General features: G+C 38.9%; 7 protein-coding genes across 7 annotated transcripts; 3 read left to right on the top strand and 4 right to left on the bottom strand.

Moving 5' to 3' along the window:
- Nucleotides 1-387: 387 nt before the first annotated feature.
- BATDEDRAFT_25401 (uncharacterized protein) lies at nucleotides 388-2,128 on the top strand (the record flags this gene model as incomplete). The annotated part of the gene is made up of 5 exons (XM_006679380.1): nucleotides 388-1,218; nucleotides 1,321-1,461; nucleotides 1,545-1,569; nucleotides 1,683-1,837; nucleotides 1,943-2,128. 5 exons carry the CDS (start codon nucleotides 388-390, stop codon nucleotides 2,126-2,128), a joined length of 1,338 nt encoding a protein of 445 aa, XP_006679443.1.
- A 33-nt stretch (nucleotides 2,129-2,161) lies between these two features.
- On the bottom strand, nucleotides 2,162-3,799 carry BATDEDRAFT_11797 (uncharacterized protein; the record flags this gene model as incomplete). Its single annotated transcript, XM_006679280.1, has 5 exons — nucleotides 2,162-2,443; nucleotides 2,535-2,687; nucleotides 2,795-2,902; nucleotides 3,017-3,567; nucleotides 3,646-3,799. 5 exons carry the CDS (start codon nucleotides 3,797-3,799, stop codon nucleotides 2,162-2,164), a joined length of 1,248 nt encoding a protein of 415 aa, XP_006679343.1.
- Nucleotides 3,800-4,585: 786 nt separating this feature from the next.
- BATDEDRAFT_35229 (uncharacterized protein) lies at nucleotides 4,586-8,186 on the top strand. The gene is made up of 8 exons (XM_006679487.1): nucleotides 4,586-4,769; nucleotides 5,443-6,079; nucleotides 6,180-6,623; nucleotides 6,706-6,779; nucleotides 6,855-6,923; nucleotides 7,009-7,106; nucleotides 7,189-7,522; nucleotides 7,595-8,186. Exons 1-8 carry the CDS (start codon nucleotides 4,641-4,643, stop codon nucleotides 8,150-8,152), a joined length of 2,343 nt encoding a protein of 780 aa, XP_006679550.1. The 5' UTR covers nucleotides 4,586-4,640; the 3' UTR covers nucleotides 8,153-8,186.
- Nucleotides 8,187-8,197: 11 nt separating this feature from the next.
- BATDEDRAFT_35228 (uncharacterized protein) lies at nucleotides 8,198-11,101 on the bottom strand. The gene is made up of 7 exons (XM_006679486.1): nucleotides 10,028-11,101; nucleotides 9,617-9,951; nucleotides 9,453-9,529; nucleotides 9,256-9,367; nucleotides 8,987-9,151; nucleotides 8,525-8,916; nucleotides 8,198-8,312 (listed from the first exon to the last, which is right to left on the bottom strand). Exons 1-7 carry the CDS (start codon nucleotides 11,089-11,091, stop codon nucleotides 8,214-8,216), a joined length of 2,244 nt encoding a protein of 747 aa, XP_006679549.1. The 5' UTR covers nucleotides 11,092-11,101; the 3' UTR covers nucleotides 8,198-8,213.
- A 414-nt stretch (nucleotides 11,102-11,515) lies between these two features.
- Nucleotides 11,516-13,408, bottom strand: BATDEDRAFT_11981 (dolichyl-diphosphooligosaccharide-protein glycotransferase; the record flags this gene model as incomplete). Its single annotated transcript, XM_006679292.1, has 4 exons — nucleotides 11,516-12,047; nucleotides 12,237-12,717; nucleotides 12,795-12,911; nucleotides 13,246-13,408. The coding sequence occupies 4 exons, from the start codon at nucleotides 13,406-13,408 to the stop codon at nucleotides 11,516-11,518; spliced, it is 1,293 nt and encodes a 430-aa protein (XP_006679355.1).
- Nucleotides 13,409-14,434: 1,026 nt separating this feature from the next.
- On the top strand, nucleotides 14,435-17,513 carry BATDEDRAFT_25396 (uncharacterized protein; the record flags this gene model as incomplete). The annotated part of the gene is made up of 11 exons (XM_006679379.1): nucleotides 14,435-14,508; nucleotides 14,582-15,020; nucleotides 15,095-15,201; nucleotides 15,267-15,403; nucleotides 15,467-15,612; nucleotides 15,686-16,033; nucleotides 16,099-16,199; nucleotides 16,278-16,620; nucleotides 16,825-16,935; nucleotides 17,006-17,137; nucleotides 17,232-17,513. The coding sequence occupies 11 exons, from the start codon at nucleotides 14,435-14,437 to the stop codon at nucleotides 17,511-17,513; spliced, it is 2,220 nt and encodes a 739-aa protein (XP_006679442.1).
- Nucleotides 17,514-17,674: 161 nt separating this feature from the next.
- On the bottom strand, nucleotides 17,675-18,574 carry BATDEDRAFT_89402 (uncharacterized protein; the record flags this gene model as incomplete). The annotated part of the gene is made up of 1 exon (XM_006679578.1): nucleotides 17,675-18,574. One exon carries the CDS (start codon nucleotides 18,572-18,574, stop codon nucleotides 17,675-17,677), a length of 900 nt encoding a protein of 299 aa, XP_006679641.1.
- Nucleotides 18,575-18,629: the final 55 nt, after the last annotated feature.

Here is an 18,629-nt window from a genome sequence, read left to right as displayed (position 1 = left end):
CAAAAAAGATGAGATCGGGATGAAATACACCCATATTTTAATAGCTCAATCTGACCTTATCTTGGAACCATTAGTCATCGCTAGATTAAATGGGCGACATTGTTCTATATTGAATCAAGTGGAGCAGTAAGTTCAGCAAGCTGATCGTGATACACGATCGCTAGATTCTCATGTCATTCACATCAGCAAAAGTCTACCAATGTTTACATAACAACATCATCCAACCCGATTCTACATAAAAGTGATTGAAATTTACGCGAGTACTTTTCAGATACACGCTGATGGTGATGGTTACTCATAATTTCATATTTATCTCCACTCTTGTCTCTTTTTGTCTTCATCTAAGATTGGAAAAGCTAATATTTTTATATCACATTCATAGTTTCAATGAGTGTAGAAACCAAACCACAGCCAGACTTGTCAAGTATAATTGAAAATGCTCCAGGAACATATTTAGAAGTGCCTAAACCAAATCATTTATACTCTGATCCCCAATCGCTTAGCAGTAGCATGGCTACTTCGTTTAATGATCAACAGCAAGAAGATGCTCATAGCAAACAAGACTCTATTGGCGAATGTCGACTTTCAGTAAGTCAGAGTACTGAGGAAAAAATCAATCCAAAACATATATTGGTGGAGGTTTCCAAAAAGAACGATAGTATACACGACGCAGTTGCCCAAGCAAATACAGAAGGTAACATTCGAGCATCTACGTCTTCCGAGTACACAAATGAAGTGAAGATTCAGATCACGTCGGAAGTTGAGGATACTGGATTATTTCAAACTGAAGACCATGATGGACAGCCTTTCTCGTCCGACTTGTTAAATGGTGATTCTCAAACAGACAAAGTAAAACATATACATGGATTGGTGGATATAACCCGAGTAAAGACTGCAAATAAAGTTTTTACACCAGCAAAGTCAGATACACGACACCATGGTCAAGTCCAGCACGATCAGCATCCATTGATGGATCATCAGTATCAGAAAAAGCAGCCCAAGAAAGTACCAAATTGTAATCCTGCATTCAATCGCAAATTTTACAATGTGCCCGACTCTGACCGACTCAATGGTCGATGGGTCAATCAACACAGTATAGACACTAATGCTGCGGTGGGAAGCTACACCCCATTCCCTTTACTTTGGGAAAATGCATCACAGGTTCGACGAAAGCAAACAGTCAAGGATGTGTGGGCTCGAACATCAGACAGATTTGTAGTAAAAGATGCGAGTATTCAGCGTTGCAATGCAAATTCTAGATAAATGAGTCAACAAGTTGGACATTTGACTAATATTTTAACTACTAATGAATCAATCTAGTCAAAACTATCACCAGGAATTTATGAGCCACATTTGTGCATCCAGACTAACCCGGCTGGTGCTGTATCTGCTTTTAAAAGCTCACAAGAGCGATTTCGAATGCGAGCAACTGGTTCAAACGTGGCGCCTGGATCGTACAATGTGGGTTTGAATTTGTAAAACAGTGCATACTATATTTTTTGTAAATATATGTCTGATTTTTATACGAATATATCGAAAGATAGACAGAGATCAAAAAGGTTCAACACGGTACGTAATACTACTGTTTTCACACCAATCTATCAAGTCAAATACAGGTTTGCTAAAACATCAGGTCCAATTAAATAACTAAATCATGCGCAATTTCAAAACTTTGATATTAGGATTTACACCTTGGATCAAGTCTGTTCATGGCGATCTTGCACGAATCATGGAGCCACCTGAATCAGTTTCGTGGGGTACATCATCTCACTTGCTCACAAATCTATCCAGTAAATGTGTACTGCCGCCAAAATCTATTAATGTTGACAAGAAACAGGTATATTTAAGATGTTGCTGACGCATATATTGAATACCATGCATTACCACGATCTGGCAGTTTTAGATTTAACTTTCAATCTCACACATGAACATTGGTATTTAGAAAAATAAACCACCCGCAACAGAAGTAAAGGAAACAGCTGGCAGTGCAGGTCCAGCAAAGCCATTACATCCCTTTAGCTTAACCTATCTAGTCACTAAACCAGTCTTATTAACAGGAAATGCAACACCTAATTTGAATAGTGCATCAAGAATCTCGTCAACTATGCCTTCAAATATGACTGTATAAAGTATTGGTTTTAAATCGGCAATCTATTATAATTTAGTCAAACTTGTATTTATTCAAGATTTGTTCAAATATCTCTCTACAATGGATTTGTGATTCAAGTTTGTTGCAAAGTAAAAAGAATCCAGATAATTTTCGATGGAGTGAATACGATTCATCGGGTGGAGGAGTGAGTCGCTCACGTAGCATGACAGGTATTTCGGTGCGAACTTGGCTAGAAATATCACTTGCAGTGCTAAAGTCATACAAGGGCTTAGCATCAATCATAAATGGGCGACTCAGTAGTTGTAGAGACTTGAGATGTGCATTGTTCATCACCTAGTTTAAAATGGTTAAAGGGAGTGGAAATCATTTAAGCTGTCAATAAGCTAAAAGCAGCACGTAAAAACTATACAACATAATAGCTTACCGAGCTTTCGTAACCTGTAAGAAACCCTAGTTTTCGGGAATAATTGATACATTCTTCATGGTTTTTCACTGAGCTGGCATGAAGTAGACGCAAGTAGTCATCTGTAAATGATTTAGGAAACTCGCGCGAGGCACCAAAATCAATCAACGCAATCTAATAGGACATATACACAAGTGACGATCCAAGAATTTATAAACAATTTAATGAAACCATCGAGTTTAGATTCCAATTCCAATAGCATCGTGTTTAAATAAACAAACCTTGTGCGTGGCAGGATTGTATAAAAAGTTGGACCAATTGGGATCTGTTTGCATGAACCGAAATTCAAACAGCTCAAGAAGACATAATCGAAAAAGTTTTTCGCCAAGCTAGCATCAAGAATTGATAGAAATACAATAATGTAAAACAGCAACTTAGTCTTGATATTCAAAAAAGATATTCAGGAAACATACAATACAGTTATTATACCAGCCATGACATACATCATTTCTTGTTTTCTGATCGAGAGTAACAGCCTGATCTATCGAGATTCCTTGAAAGTATTCAGTGGTTAGAACACGCGAAGTAGTGAGGTCGGGGAAAACCCGAGGTACATAAAATGAGTCCAGGCCGGCTTTCGCAATAAGCGTTCTAAATCTTTCAGAAGCTGCAGCTTCTCGTTTATAATCGCACTCAAGACTAAGTTCCGACGAAGCTACACGGATCATGTTATCCAAATATAGTCCCTTTGGAAGCATATTTCCAAAAAGTAGCAAAGATTTCAAATTGGCCAAATCGCTCGAGATACTATCTGCAACGCCTGGATATTGAACTTTAACAGCAACTGTTTCTCCAGTAGGCAAAACAGCTTTATGCACTTGACCAATAGATGCTGCTGCCAAAGGGATATCTTCAAATGACTGAAATTTTGATCTCCAATCACTGCCCAAATTTTTAGATAGCACCTGCTCTAATTGCCATGTAGGCATATAGTTTGCGCTGCTTTGTACTCTTCTGAATATGTCTTCGATTTCTGGGCCAATCATCCTGTTATCTATTACAATTTTCAAAATGCTTACTATAGCTGAAATGATAAATAGTATGCCATATTGCTGCAAGTGTCACTGAATACCTTGAATGCTAATCATCTGGCCCATCTTCAAAGCAGCACCACGCATCTTGGAAAGTTTTTCAACAATTCGTTCCACGTTGCTGGGAGAAAATGCAAGGCTAGACGAGTCAGATTCAGATGAGATTCCAGTGGCACGTTTAACTGCTTCTGACATCATTCCTAGACTGACACCTGCCGCCAAGCCTTGATGTAATAAAAAGTAGATCAAATCCCAAAGAATTAGACGCATGAACAGAATGAATTATGGTGCATTAAAATATATCTGACAGTTGGTAGGCATACTTCCAAGCTCATAGATACGACCAATCCGTGTATATGGAATAGCTGCAGGCTCCAGTTGACGAGGCTTTATAAATGAATAAATACAAACTAAGATTTCAAGCGATCATGCTACAGATATGTAATTTAATTCAAAAACTCGGCTGATTTTACCTTTACATTATCCATAAATGAGCTTTTTGGAATAGGTTGATCTACCAAAGTTGCAGCCTCAGTTTTATTAGAGATCGAATTTCCAGGCTCGATTGGATCTACAGTCGGAATAGCGACAGGAGCTAGACACACTGGAGAAGATTGTATATTTTGTTGTGGGTTTAAAATGGGTACTTTTCTTATAGCCAGAAGCAGACCTAATGGATTATAGATTGGCATGATTAAAACAAATAGAATCAAATACTGCGAGGTATTCAATGGGCCATTTTTCCACAGCAGCCTTACTCAATGCATCGCTGGTAGCAACGTTGGCTGCCAAACGACGTGCAGATTGCATGATTATATTGAGGGTTGAATGAATGATTGGCAGATCAAAACACTTATGGCCAAATTCAAGCACTCATCAATTGAAATTTGGGCATATTTCACGATTTGGCTCATTTTGGCCCAAAACACGCTTAGATTTAAGTCGTATTTGAGGATTGAAATTCTTGTAAAATATTCATCAAAAGCCTTCAGATATTGCTGTCTTGAGTGAGGCCATTGCTGATAGCTATTCTCGTATGAACACTCCACATTCACCATCAGTTTCTAATAAAGAAACTCCTACTGGACTTTATACTAACAGAAACAAAGGCTACTTGAATACTGCGGGAACCAGCACTCCTTACAAAAAACCATCGACGGACAAGGTAAACATTTGTATGTCTGTATATTAACTCATCTCTTTACCATGACATTATTTGTCAAATTGTTGGTGTTTTCATGCAACGAGAAGTGTACTGGAATATGGGTTAAACTAGCCATTGTTTTGCTTCAATGCAAATATCGATCTTGGAAATTACAACCATATTCACGTAAAATGCAACACTCTGGCATTGGCTGCCTAGTTTGCTTTAAAATATAAAATGGTTTGATATGTGTTATGCTTTTTTGATAGAAACGGATTGTTTTAGGAATAGACTTTCAACTTTCCAGGCATAACATCCATCATATGACACAAACTATGGTTTTGATCTGAAATGATCATTTTGAATTTGCCCTTTCTGCTCATTTGGCATAGTCATACATTGTATGATCACCAGATTCATTCATTGAAATACAGATATTGGATTCAACTGTTTTCATGTCAATCATCAAGAGATGTTTTTCAGTAAATTTGACATCAACAATTCCATAAGATTGGCTGTTTATTATGCACTGTGGCATTGCTATCTAGTGTGTTACTTTACGTAAATATGATTTTAATAGTTGGACTAAACCTTCATTGGTTTGAGTTGATACGAATCATGATTGGACCATCATCCAAATAACTCCAACTATCTCAGGATGTTATCTTTGACTAATTTTGATATTATAATTTAGCGTCATCAACGAAGCTTGTCTAGAAAAAATGAGTCTGGATTTTCTCGTTTATTCAGCCCAGCTTTGCAGTTTTTAGGCGTTGTTGGTTCCAAAAATGCATCAAATTCGGACAAGGACAGTAATGACGATGATATGCAAATGGATAACATCAAAAGTTTAGATACACAGCATACAAGCAACTATGCAGAGAATATGAAAAACAGTATGCTAAAACGGGAATTAGATCGGCCGGCTACATCAAACTCAGTTCAAGACGCATCGCCAAATGTTTCATTGGCACCCCATTCGTCTATCCCAAATCAATTATCTGGTGAATCAGATTCTCATTCAACGATCAAGTTTGGAAACGAGCTGGAAACTGAAAAGCCGTTTACATTTTCATTCAACGCTCCCCAAGGATCTGCCAATCCCTTTTTGGTTTTAGAAAGTGGTGCTAATGATGGTCAAACTATTCCCACTCAGCCCCAGTCAAGATTTCCTACAAACTCTCAATCTGGCTCTCATCGATCTATTTCTCCTGCTCTAATGGCAGGGAACGAGCAGCTTCTTAATTTCCTTAATTCTAAGCGCGGTCAACCCCTTACGGATAAAGAGATTGAGGCTTGTCGAAATATTCTTGACAGTAGTATTGCTCAAGGTATGTGTATATCATTTGTTTAGTTTGTGTTACAAGTATTACTAGACGAATCATTTGCAGTACGAAATATTGATGCTTCATCATTTTACTTGTTACTCAGATGCACAACTTCAACAATCGAGCGAGCCAAAACACTATCCACTTTTTTCGCGGTCTTTATTTTCACTTGCAAAGGCATATCCAGATCAAGGCCCAGGAAGCTCTACAAGCAGCGCACGATCGTCAATTTCCAAGGTTCGGATTTCTCGAAGACCAGTCCGTTATGCTGGCTCTGGATTTGGTGCATCTAGAGGACGTACGGGAACCTCCATGTGGAAATTTCAGCCTACCAATGCTCCAGGTACTCCAAAAACTGCTACTGCACCTCTTTTTCAGGTCAAGCATTGCGTTGAAGATATCCCACATACGCCTTTCACCAAACGAATCAAACTTGGCGACCCTGAAAAGACTCAGCAATCAGGACCAGGACTCCAACCTTTTGTGCCAATACCTTTTACTGGAGCCGCATCCGAGCTTACTAGCGCGCAGGTTCAGAAACCTAAATGTAAGAAATTTCAACTTTATCATTGTAAAATATTGTGTGGTTGCATCTTGTCAATCTGTTGAAATTTATGGATAAATTGCAGTATATCCGTCAAAGAGGGGTCTTACGTCTGCAGCGCAATCAATTCTTTCTAGCTTGGACGACTTTGATGCTCCAGTATGTACCAATATTCAAGCATTAAATGCCACCAACGTGTATTGTTACTTTTTAATGATTTATTTTCATGTTTAGCCTACAAACGTGCTGATGCCTTTTGGCATGATCAAACCGCTGCCCAATCCATACTTGGCCAGTTCCAAGGTTTGTTTACCATTTATATTTTGATTGCATTGAATTGCTAGTAGTTTAGCTGTCTAGATTTTAACACGATTTACTTTGTTCATAGATTCAAGTTGATAAACAACCCAAACAACCTGCTTTTACCACGGCACCATTGACTGTGGATAATAACTCTAGTGCACCACAAAATGAGTCCATAACATGGTAACGCATATGCATTTTATTTTCAAATGGCATTTATACTTTTATTCACTAACCTGATTTTTATCTACTCATCGATTTATAGTTTAAAACCAAGTGCCATAAACTCTGCTAAGCCTTTGCTGTTGGAGAATACTGCACCTTCATTTTTACCAGCAGTTCAAACACCTAAAACTGAGCTTAAACCTGAGACTTTGCAACAGTCAATATCTAGCAAGCAGTCCTTTTCCAAAGATTCTTCCACATTTTTTGTTAGCAAATCCTCTGCGAATACTTTAGTAAATCCAACCTCGTCTACTACATCTGCTTCTGCTGCAATTAGCATCCCTACATTTGCTCCTGCCACAATTTCTTCTGCTACTGTTTCGAAGCCTGCTATTGTTTCTGCCGCAACTACTAGAGATAGTGTTTATAGCAAAGTAAACTCATTGCTTTTGTGAAATTAATCTATTCATGCTTTGCATAATTAAAATACTCACATTTTATCAAAGGCTCGGAATATAGTGGATAAACATCTACCACATTTTAGCTTTTCCACACAGGATAGCAAGCTGAGCGAGATCCCATTGCTTATCACAGAGTTGCATGAATGGGATTTGATTAAAAAATCTGCAAAAGAAGCTGGCAAGACTCTGATGCCTACGTTCGTGTTTGATGAAAAGTGTGCAGCTACTATTTTACCAACTGCTTTTCAAAGCAAGCCTGTTGTCGCTTCATCTGCCAAGTGGGAGTGTAATATCTGTTTGGTAAAAAACCCTTCTGATAAGATTACTTGTATAGCTTGCGAGAGCCCAGCCCCTTTAAAAACCGCAACACCAGCTATTCCCCCAAAAGATCCATTTGGAAAATGGAGCTGTGGTGTCTGTTTAGTAAAAAACCCTTCTGATAAGATTACTTGTATAGCTTGCGAGAGCCCAGCCCCTTTAAAAACCGCAACACCAGCTATTCCCCCAAAAGACCCATTTGGAAAATGGAGCTGTGGTGTCTGTTTAGTAAAGAATACGGCAGATGCAACGACATGCATTGCGTGTACCTCTGCTCGACCATGACCACAGATTTAATAAAATCCAAGTAATTTGCTACAAAACTGTTTTGGTTTCAATCTTTCTTTTATTTCTGCTGTGCGAGTCGTCCTTTTGATCCAAAAACATTTTTGATCCAACCTACGATTTTGTGCTTCTTTTTTCCAATTGATGCCAATGACTCCGTCTATTATCACACAAATAGATTGTGTCAGCAATGGTACAAGAGCTATAATACATGTACATTTGAAGATAATTTGAAATTGAATGCGATTTAATTCTCTTACTGTTAATTCATAAAACACGCATCACATTGCATTGGTATTAGTAAAATGTTTTTGTAAAATAAATACACATCAATATTTGAAACTAAAACCAATTCTTCTGAATCAACTCACCATCTTCATTAGTATCATTGAAAACTGTTCCGTGTTCATCCAGATCTTGCTCAATCTCATCTTTATACATACTACTCAAAAACGGAATCATGGTAGTCTCGCACGGAGTCAAATATGCATCATTTGTGCTTTCCTTGGCAGTTGACTGGCTTGCTTCAAACATCACATTACCTATATGAGATTCCACATCGCTTGATTTTGGCGTTGTACTGCTGCCGTTTTTAAGTGTTTCGGAATCATAAAAGGCGGATGATGTTGGGGTATCTAACCGATTATGCTTGAATGTAGGAATGTAGAGAGATTTGCATAAGAATGAATAATGCGATTGTACCCACGCGCTGCTTTGAATTTGAGCTACGGTAAACCTTTTCAGCACATCCTTGTTAAGCATACCTGAATGTATTAAAGTCAGAAATGAGCAATGTTCAGACCAAATCACGTATATGTCAAAACAAGTGCTTACCACTTAGTAGATCTATTAGATTGGATCCAGCTTCTTTGGGCATTTCAAACGCGCCAGCCATGATTTTTTCATAAAGTTCCAGTAAATTACCACTTTCATCAAATTCAAATGGAAATCGTCCAGAAATCATATTGTACAAGGTAACGCCGCAAGCCCACACATCAACTAGTATACAGATATGACACAAGTGATCAATTTAGTGGATAGCTTTTTGATTCAATGGGTTGATAGAAACGTGCAATATTTGGCAATTCTCAACCATTTCTCACCTTTTACTGAATCAAAATCTTCTGCGCCTTCTGCAATCTCTGGTGCTAAAAACTGATGTGTTCCTGCAAACACATCTGAGCGCAATTGATTTCCATCATATATATCATGATGCTAAAATAAAATCAACATTAGTTTTTATGATTGTCAAAAGCAACGCATTGTAGTTTTATCAATTCATAAGCCAGATAGAGTGTACCTCTGCCACTCCAAAATCAGATATTTTTAATGTGCCATCCGATGTGATGAGCATATTTCCCGGTTTGATGTCTCGATCTAAAAAGGTTGGAATATTACAAGATTGCATGTGAAAATGTTTATAGCTGATCAAACTCGGTAACAATTACAGAAAAATAAACTTACGAATAATACTTTTTGAGTGCAAATAGCTTAGTCCATCCATCAATTGAACAAAGTACCGGTGTGCTTGAGAAATGCTGAGTTTATGTCCCTCACATTGATCTAGTAGCGTTTGTAATGAACATGGGCAGTACTCAAATACAAGATACCATTTCAGGACCTTGACATTTTTTTCTTCTTCGCGTCCATCGTCATACAACCATACGATGGGTTCTTCTTCAATTGTGGTAAACCAGGGAAATATTCCAATGTTCCCATCTTTATCTTCTACTTTTGCAAACACGTCTACAAGTGTAACAATATTCTGATGCTTAAGACTACGAAGCATCTTGATCTCCCTGTGTATACCAACATGAGTAAGCAGGTATGAATCAACAAATAAGATCATGTCGGCATACCATGCACCTGTTTTACCTAATTATATTTTCTAATCCGTTTTGTGCTTTTCTCAGTCTTTTTTTAGCAATGATCTTGACTGCAACCCGTTGTAGTGTTTCTGAGCAAACACCTTCCTTGACTTTTCCAAAGGCTCCTTTGCCGATTTTGTCACCAAGGAGATATGTGCCTACCATTTTCAATGGCATAGATTTGGAAGCCCAAATGATTTCTGAAGAGTCGACTTTTTGGATAAAATTTGAAGATGAATGACGCTGTGATAGCATGAGATATTCGTAGTACTCATTATTTGTTTGTGTCTGACCAGAGATAATTGGCGGTCCTAGCGATTGCTGTTGAAATGCTTGCGATGCAGGGTTTACATTGATTAGTGACTCTTTGAATTTATTGAGATTCTTGAGCGACACCAGAGAAACTGGGCGAGGGCGTTTTTCCTGTAAGATTTGATCTATAGATGCTTGGGTTTGCATGACCTGCTGGCTGTATGGATCTTGATGAGGACTAGAGCCAAGCGCCATGCTGGGTTCAAGATCTGCGTGCGACGCTTCGCTAATAACTGGAACAGGTCTAGGGATACCAATCTGACCTTCAGGCGATATCTGCAAAAGACTACGCCGAGCATCAGCAGAAATATATCCTATGCTTCCATTCATTCCTCTGTTCATAGACCTTACTATCAGCGACGCGCGACTGCCACCTACAGAGTCGCGAGAGGTTTTGGTCGACATGGTTGAAGGCAATATAGCGCCTTCAGGGATATTCATGATACTGGACCGCATCTGTGCCAAATCTCTTAGCGACCCAGACATTATCGACTTGCGAGGATAGAGAATAAGCGTTGGCTTTTCAATATTGCTACTGCTTCCATGGGTAGAAAGAAAGCTATCGCGATGCTGCTGCATGCTAGCTAAAATACTCTTGTTGTCATGAAAACTCGAACCAAGAAGAGAGGTCTTGCTTTGTAGGCTGCCTGCTTCAACTTCCACAGCTGGAGAGGTAAATCCTACTTCATCTATGCATGCCAATGCCTGAACATTTGGAAACGATGTTTCTTTTGAGCTCACCCTGCTGCCTGTATGCATTAGGTGATGTCGATCCATCTGTTTAGCTATCGTCGCTAATGTAAATGTGCTTTGGAATACAAACTTGTAAACCCCTTGCCCAGTCGCGTAAATTGGAAATTGTTGGATGCCAACACCATTCAATTTGGTGCTTTGAAAACGTGTTGATCACAATATGTTAGCTATGCAATCCCATTGTCGAAACAGGGTTTGTGCTAGAGATAGTGACCAGATTTCAAAACAATAGGAATTTAAAGTGCATATGGATGGGCAATTTAACCGAGGCATTTCACTTTTGATCAAACAGCACTGAAAATACAGGCGCATCTAGCACCATACACTGCCAAATATGCTATTCAACTCGTGCCAAGTATTTTTATAATTTGTAATCAAAATTCAAAAGTAAATGGGTTGTACGCAAGACTATGTTTAATTCATTCAACAGTTACAAAGTTTTTGTTTTTGGACGAACTTCTTTGTTGAATAAAAATACAGCAGAAAACAGGAAAAATGCAACCATCAAGCTGAAGATGTTGGCGTAATAAGGGTAGGCGACAACCAGAAAGCGAGGAAACTGGTTGTGACGGAAAGGACGCACTTGAACAGTCTCTGAAGCAGAAATATAAGAAAGTCCATGCCGTTGATAATTAAGCTTGAAACTAAAAACGCCATACTGATCTGGAAGTGTAAACCTGGCTACATATACACCATCAGATTCATTCATGGTCTTGCGGATGTACGGATCAAGCATCACAGCTTCAAACTGAATGTCGTTGGCAACAAAAGGTTCCCAGGCATCTCCACTCCACACCTTGATGGTGGCAGAGTAAATCATTTCATCCTTAATACGATAGATGCCATGTTGATCAGTTTCGTTGACACGATGATGTTTTGTGTTGGTGATCTGAACCACTGATTTTTCCTGAAACACCCATTTTGAAATATCTGCGCTAAAGGCTGCGTTACCACAGATGGATCTAGAATAGATTAGTAGTAAAAATGAAAAATACCAGTGAGTAAATGCACAGTGCGGTATGAGATCCTGTAACAATAAAATACCAACTTACTGGCTGTTCTTGAATGGAACCTTGAGTTTGGCATACCTTGAGTGATAGATCAAAGATTAGAAACACTCGTTGAAAAATCGAAAAAAAAATCAGACATACTTGTTTGAAAACAGGCTTGTACTGCCAACAAAAACAACTCGGGCATTATTACGAGCTTGAAAAGCTGAAGCAAGAGAAATGGTTTCTCCTAAAAGAGGTCCGCCTAGCAAAGGATCGGTGTCTTTGGAGTCGTATGAATAGGCAGAATGGCTTGCAGTAAGAATAGGAAAAGTCAGGATATTTTTTCCAGTCACTTTGTGACCAACGCCTTGGAAAACAACTGGTGGTCCTTGACGAGTAGATTCTGAGAGGATAAAGTTGGTTTTGTTTGTAAAGGACGATGAAATAATCTGAGATGGACTGTCATGGATGGAGTTGAAATGATCGAATACAGAGGTGCCTGACTCGTCAAAATCAACAGAAAACTCGTAAGCGAAATCACGAACCACCTCGGACAGTTCCGACGAGGCAGCCAAAAGAACATTTCCGCCTGCGTTAACATAGTCAATCAATCCTCCAACACCGACAGTACCCCCAAAGGCTTAAAATAATAAATAGAAAAGTAGATGTGATTATTAAAAAAGTATGGTTGCTGATCTAAAACCGATTTGTACATACTCGATACTTTTGAAGCAAGGATAACGACATGACTAAAGGCAAGATCTCCATAGACAAGAAGTGGAACAGTAGTGGAAATTTGAGCAACAGTATGAACAAAGAGACGATGGCCACGAGCTGCAAGTGATTATAAATACAGCATAATCAGTTAGACGAGATCTAGATTCCAATTACCAGACAAAACAGTACATTTAAAAATGAAATTCACAATTGCAGGAAAAGTATATCAAGCAGATAGATCTGCAGCAGGACATCAATCTATATCCTGTCAAGAAACTTGATATTTAACTTCAAAGACTGAGAGTTCAATGTGGATTGAACAAGTCTAAACTGCTAATAAAAATGCAGCTTTTGAAACCACAAGTCTATAAAATTATGATTTGATTGTACAGACTCGTGCTGACAAAGACATAGTGTTTAACAAGACGAGTCTGTATTGAATGGAACTGACCAGTGAGAGAATCCAAAAAGATCGAGTATTCAGAACGGTTTGCTAGATCGTCTAGCAAAACCAGAGTTTTTGAATCACCCACAGGCTTGGCAAACGAAACTGCAACTAAAGACCACGACAAAGCCCATGCCAGGGCTGTAGATACAGATAGGAAGGGCCGCATTGGTAAGCAGGATGATGGCTATAAAGACTTGTGCCAAGTTAGAGTTGAATGCCAAATGTATATCCTGAGGGTATGTTTGAACACATCCTCAGGTAATAAATTTGAATATAAAAGACTGCTCAAGTCGCTTTCTTTTTTCACCCATCAAAAAGTACGAGGTCAGCCACCGACATTGTCTTCTCCAATGGGCACTGTTGGCCAGCACACCAATGGTGTGGTGACCCCCATACTAATGGATGGACCTCTAAAGAAACTGCTGTGACGCTCCGGCGTATGACTCAGTGGTGCCGACGAGTTCCAACATTTTTTTAAAATAAAATTCTTTTATTGCTATATATAAAATGTGTTTTTTTGTAATTGATCTCTTGGGAATGGTTAGATATTGTCGAGTATTTTCAGTTTTTTTTCTTTTGAGCAACATTCATCATGTAATGATGACTGAACTGAGATCATCCTTGGCATAGCTATATACTGTATGATCACTAAACTCGTGCATTGCAATACAGATGTTGAGTTCAACTGTCGATGCCAATAAAAAAAATTGTTGTATTCCAAGATCACAAACGTTTGTGATTTAGTTGATGAAGACAGTTCCAAAAATGATACCTGCCAACCACCAAAAGAAAGACTAGTCAACTAAAGAGTCTAGAAAGCACGATGCTGTCCAGTCATCTCATGAGACCATCTGTTTATTACTCACTGACCCATCTACGCGAGTATGGCTGTATATTCAATCTTGGTAGGATTTGTGGCAATTTCGAGTAGTAATTTCCTGAGGAGTAGTTTGAGCGAAGCCGGTTGAATTCGAGTTTAGTCTGCACTTGTCCTGTTCTTAAACCAGTGCTTTTGATCCATGGTTAAAAGAAGCTGGAAAAAGGTGCGTGATTATATTGAATGCAAATAACTGGGGATCAGTATACTGATTGAGGTTTTACCAACCATGATGCCTTTTAGGGCTATAAAGATCCTCTGCTGCAATATGCTATAGGTCAAACTGATGAAGCGGATCATCTTTCTGATCAAGACATGGATGCAGTTGCAGAGTATGGCATGCAAAGTCTTTCTTTCCTAAAGGAACTTGACCCAAAATCACTGCTAAGGTATGTATTTTTTTTGTTTTCAATATTTTTCTTTGTGCTGATTTATTGTTTTTGGCATGTCTTGAATATAAAGTACGTATCAAAAAGAGCGACTGGAAAATCCATGGTCAAAAAAATCTATCCGTGCCGCTGATAATGCTCAAGAGGACCAGTTTTCGATATCTGATAATATCAGCGATGCATCCGACGTAGAAGCTAGCTATGAGAGGGCACCTCGATCCACTTCAAACGGGGATTCTGAAGCAGTCAGTCGTTTGCCAATTAAAACTAAAACAGGCGAAATCGTTCAATTGCAATCCATTCCAGCACAGAAAGTTGATCAGTCTGATATATATTTATCTGAAGTTAGCGATGACGAATCTGATGTTTCTGAACCAGAAAGTAAACCTGTCTCCAAGCCAAAAACAAACAAAAAGCAATCTGCGTCTAAAACACCTTCTCTTACATTCCTTGAAGCAAGAGAGCAGCTGGCACAGATTGCTTCCAGGATAATTGAGGATCCTGAAAACAATGTAGGTGCAACCTGTGGCTGATCAATATTTTTTTCTATTTTGATAATTTTCTCATTTTCAAAACTTTTCTGTAGATTGGCGAATTAAAGACATTGCAACACCTTTCAAAGTCGTCAGACGCTCGATCCGTCAAATTTGCTTTGCTAACACAACTGGCTGTGTTTAAAGATATCATTCCTGGGTATGCATTGTATGGTTTTGGCTTGATGCTTAAAGTTTTTGTACTGACTATTCTCAACTATCAAGTTACCGCATCCGTAAATTAACAGACAAAGAACTCTCGGCCTCTGTTTCTCAGGAAGTCAAGCGGGTGCGTCGGTATGAGGAATCACTGATTGGAAAATATCAAGAATATCTACAGCTTTTAGAAAGTCTTGTGACTGGTAAATACTATTTATTTGCTTGACATGAACTCACATTCAATCCTAACACGTGAGTGAAAATAGATATTAGTGACGATGATGAAAATTCCATACCAGGAATAGCACTAAAGTGTTTAAGCGATCTTCTCAAATCTGTGCCTCACTTTAACTTTCGCCTTAATATAATGACAGTTGTGATTAATTCTCTTCGAAAAGTAAAAGCCCTTGATGTAAGTAACTCGACAACTTTTGTACCGTAGTCAATGCAAGTGTCTTGCAATTATCCTAATATGCATGTTTCAGTTGATCCATACTTGTTGCAACTCCATTGGAGAGCTTTTACGTGAAGACGTTACGGGTGAAGCAAGTTTAGAAGCAGTGAAGCTCATATCCAAACTTGCCAAACAAAGTCACTATCAAGTTCGTAGCTGCGTCATCAAAACGTTCTTGTCGCTGAGACTTCTTGATGAGTTGCATGTAGATAGGGATGATGGCATTAGAAAATCGCATCCGTCCAAAAAGCGAAAACAAGACGGACAAGTACCATATATGTCCAAGAAAATGCGTAAAATTAATCGTGCACAGGCTGATGTGGATGTGGAGCTTCAAGAAGCAGAGGCAACTATAGATCGTTCCGAGCGTCAAAAATTGGTAAGCATTTTGACATAATCACTATTGATGAAAATGCAATTTTCTAACATACCGTGTAACTACAGCATTCCGAGACCTTGAAATTCGTCTTTCTGGTATACTTTAGAATTCTCAAGGAAGCTCCCGAGTCACCATTAGTTGTACCAGCGCTAGAGGGTCTTGGAAAGTAAGTACTTTGTTAATGGATTCGTGACACATTACTTGCATCTTTGCAGATACTTACAACCCTTTTAAACGTTTGCAGGTTTTCTCATCTCATTAATATTGACATATTTAACGACTTGGTGGCTGCAATTAAAAAAATCTGCTTGCATCACCTTGAACACACGGATAATAATATCAAATCATCTCAGCGACTATCCATCAGCCTGCAGTGCATCCTGACAGTGTTGCAGCTACTATCATCTATTAAAGATGCTATTAAAACCGACATGATTCAGTTTCATACTGCTACTTATGCTATTCTGTCAAAGCTAGCACTTGATAATCCACTAAAAAATTACGCATCGTCAAATTCCAACTCTGATCGCTCAAAGATTTCACTTATGCTATTGGTTTTAGAACTTATGCTCCAAAAAACCCATAATGTATGTAGTTGCAATGTATACCTCCTACTAATCTTGTATCAGTGACTATACTGGGTTGTGTGCAGTGATGAGATTGAGATCATGATAAATATGTGATTTAAAACTAATTGTTCCTTCTGAGCTCACACCCAAACTCAACAAACCAATGCTTATCTTGTCTGTACTTTGCAATTCTAACCTGAATTTATCAATCATTTCATTAAGATGCCTGCAAATCGCGTTGCATCTTTTTTGAAGCGTTTATCCACCACTGCGCTGCATCTGACCGACAATGCAACCATTGGTTCGCTGGCTACAATACATAAAACTCTCATGGTAAGTTTTTATGAGCAGTGCTTTAAACTATTTTACTTTGATTTGGCTGACTTGGATTGTCTATTTATAGCGACTACCCCAATTACACTCTCTTATTGATGGCGAAGAAGCCGTTGGATCTGGCGTATATAACCCTTACATGGATGACATGGATCTATGCAATCCCTTTGCCACTAATCTCTGGGAAATGTCTATTATGGCTGTACGTCTACTACACTGATGATTGTATCTGTACTATACACATTTACTCTTGGCAATACATGACTAACTCGCTGTTTACCCATATTGTTGATCAGAATAATCACTATCATCCAAGTGTTCGTACCGCTGCCATCATGGTTTTGCAGCATTCTGATAGCTCCAAAAGTAAAGCGCTTCCTTCAGATATGCACTCGCTAGCTCGTAATAGGCCATTAAAAATCATGGAAGAGTACGATTTGTTCCGTGGAAACTCGTTTGCTATTCGACCTCCCTGTAAACGCCCTGGCCGACAGCTCAATATTCCAGTTTTTGTCAGTGGGCCGTCTGTAATGCGAATATCTGCCTTTTTGGAGAATTTAGAACTTTGTCTCGAGTAAAGTTTTTGTTATAAATATATTCTATTTAAAATTCTTGACAAACATGACTAGTGGAGTTGTCGAAATTACTATACAAGATCACTAAACATTTTAAAATTTGCTCGACTATGGAATGCCTGTTGTGCCGAGATTTTGCAGTGTATTAAAGGTTTATTGATTGCTCAAACGGATTCGTTTTGAAAAACATGATCTAGTGCTAGACCCATACCTGCGGATGCAACTTGAACTCCGTATTTGCGGACATAATCAGGTACAAGTAATTTACATCTGGTGTAGTCCTGGTAAAGATGAGGTGGTGACAGGAGTGGTTCCACGCCTTCGGCTCTATTTCTAGACATTTTGGATCTTGATTTTGAAGTCATACCTGTATCAATAAAATTAGGTAGAGTATCAACCCACTGTTGACGACTGGACAGTCGTTTACTATTTAAATGCGCATTTTCTGACATGCTCAGCTCTTTTTGCTTTTGACAGTAATTATGATACCAGATATGATATGCCTTATTAGCCTCTTTTCTACGCTGCGCGACCTCCGTTTTGATCTGCTGCATTTCGTCATGGGACTGCACTTGTTCTTTTAGTCGCTCAAGATCCTTTTTTCTTTTCCACTCATCAAGCTTCATCTTGGTATTTAATCTCTGCTGTATTTCCCTGGCAGCCTTACGTTCCTGCTCAGTGCGTTGTTTTTTTGCTTCTGCCAAATCTTTGGCCCGACTGAGCTTACGCTCATAGGCTTTAGACTCAAGCCAACGTTGATACGACTGCTTATTCTGCTCCAGCAGCTTAATCAATAGATCCACATGCTGGGAATCCAACTCGGCTATTTTTTCCGGATGCTCCAAAAACTTTGCAACATCGTGAAAACTAGGTGATGGCAAGTGTTGAGCAGTCTGACGTGATCCTGGCATATTTATTGGAGTCTGAGATCGAGCGTTTAATTGTCGAGACGAAACTATGCATTCGGGAGCAAAACCGGATTGAGAGAATGTGCTCGATACACGTTGATGACGTTTTCTCTTTTGCCATTCTGACATGGCTCGCTCTTCCTGCTCAAGGTCCATTTTTTGAAACGCATGAATAAGCAAATTCTCATTGACAGGACTATACGGTCTTGTA

This window comes from Batrachochytrium dendrobatidis (genome assembly GCF_000203795.2).
Source record: "Batrachochytrium dendrobatidis JAM81 unplaced genomic scaffold BATDEscaffold_7, whole genome shotgun sequence".
Taxonomy (NCBI): domain Eukaryota; kingdom Fungi; phylum Chytridiomycota; class Chytridiomycetes; order Rhizophydiales; genus Batrachochytrium; species Batrachochytrium dendrobatidis.
Note: the sequence above shows the minus strand (reverse complement) of the source record. Positions and strands in the feature narration are given on the sequence as shown.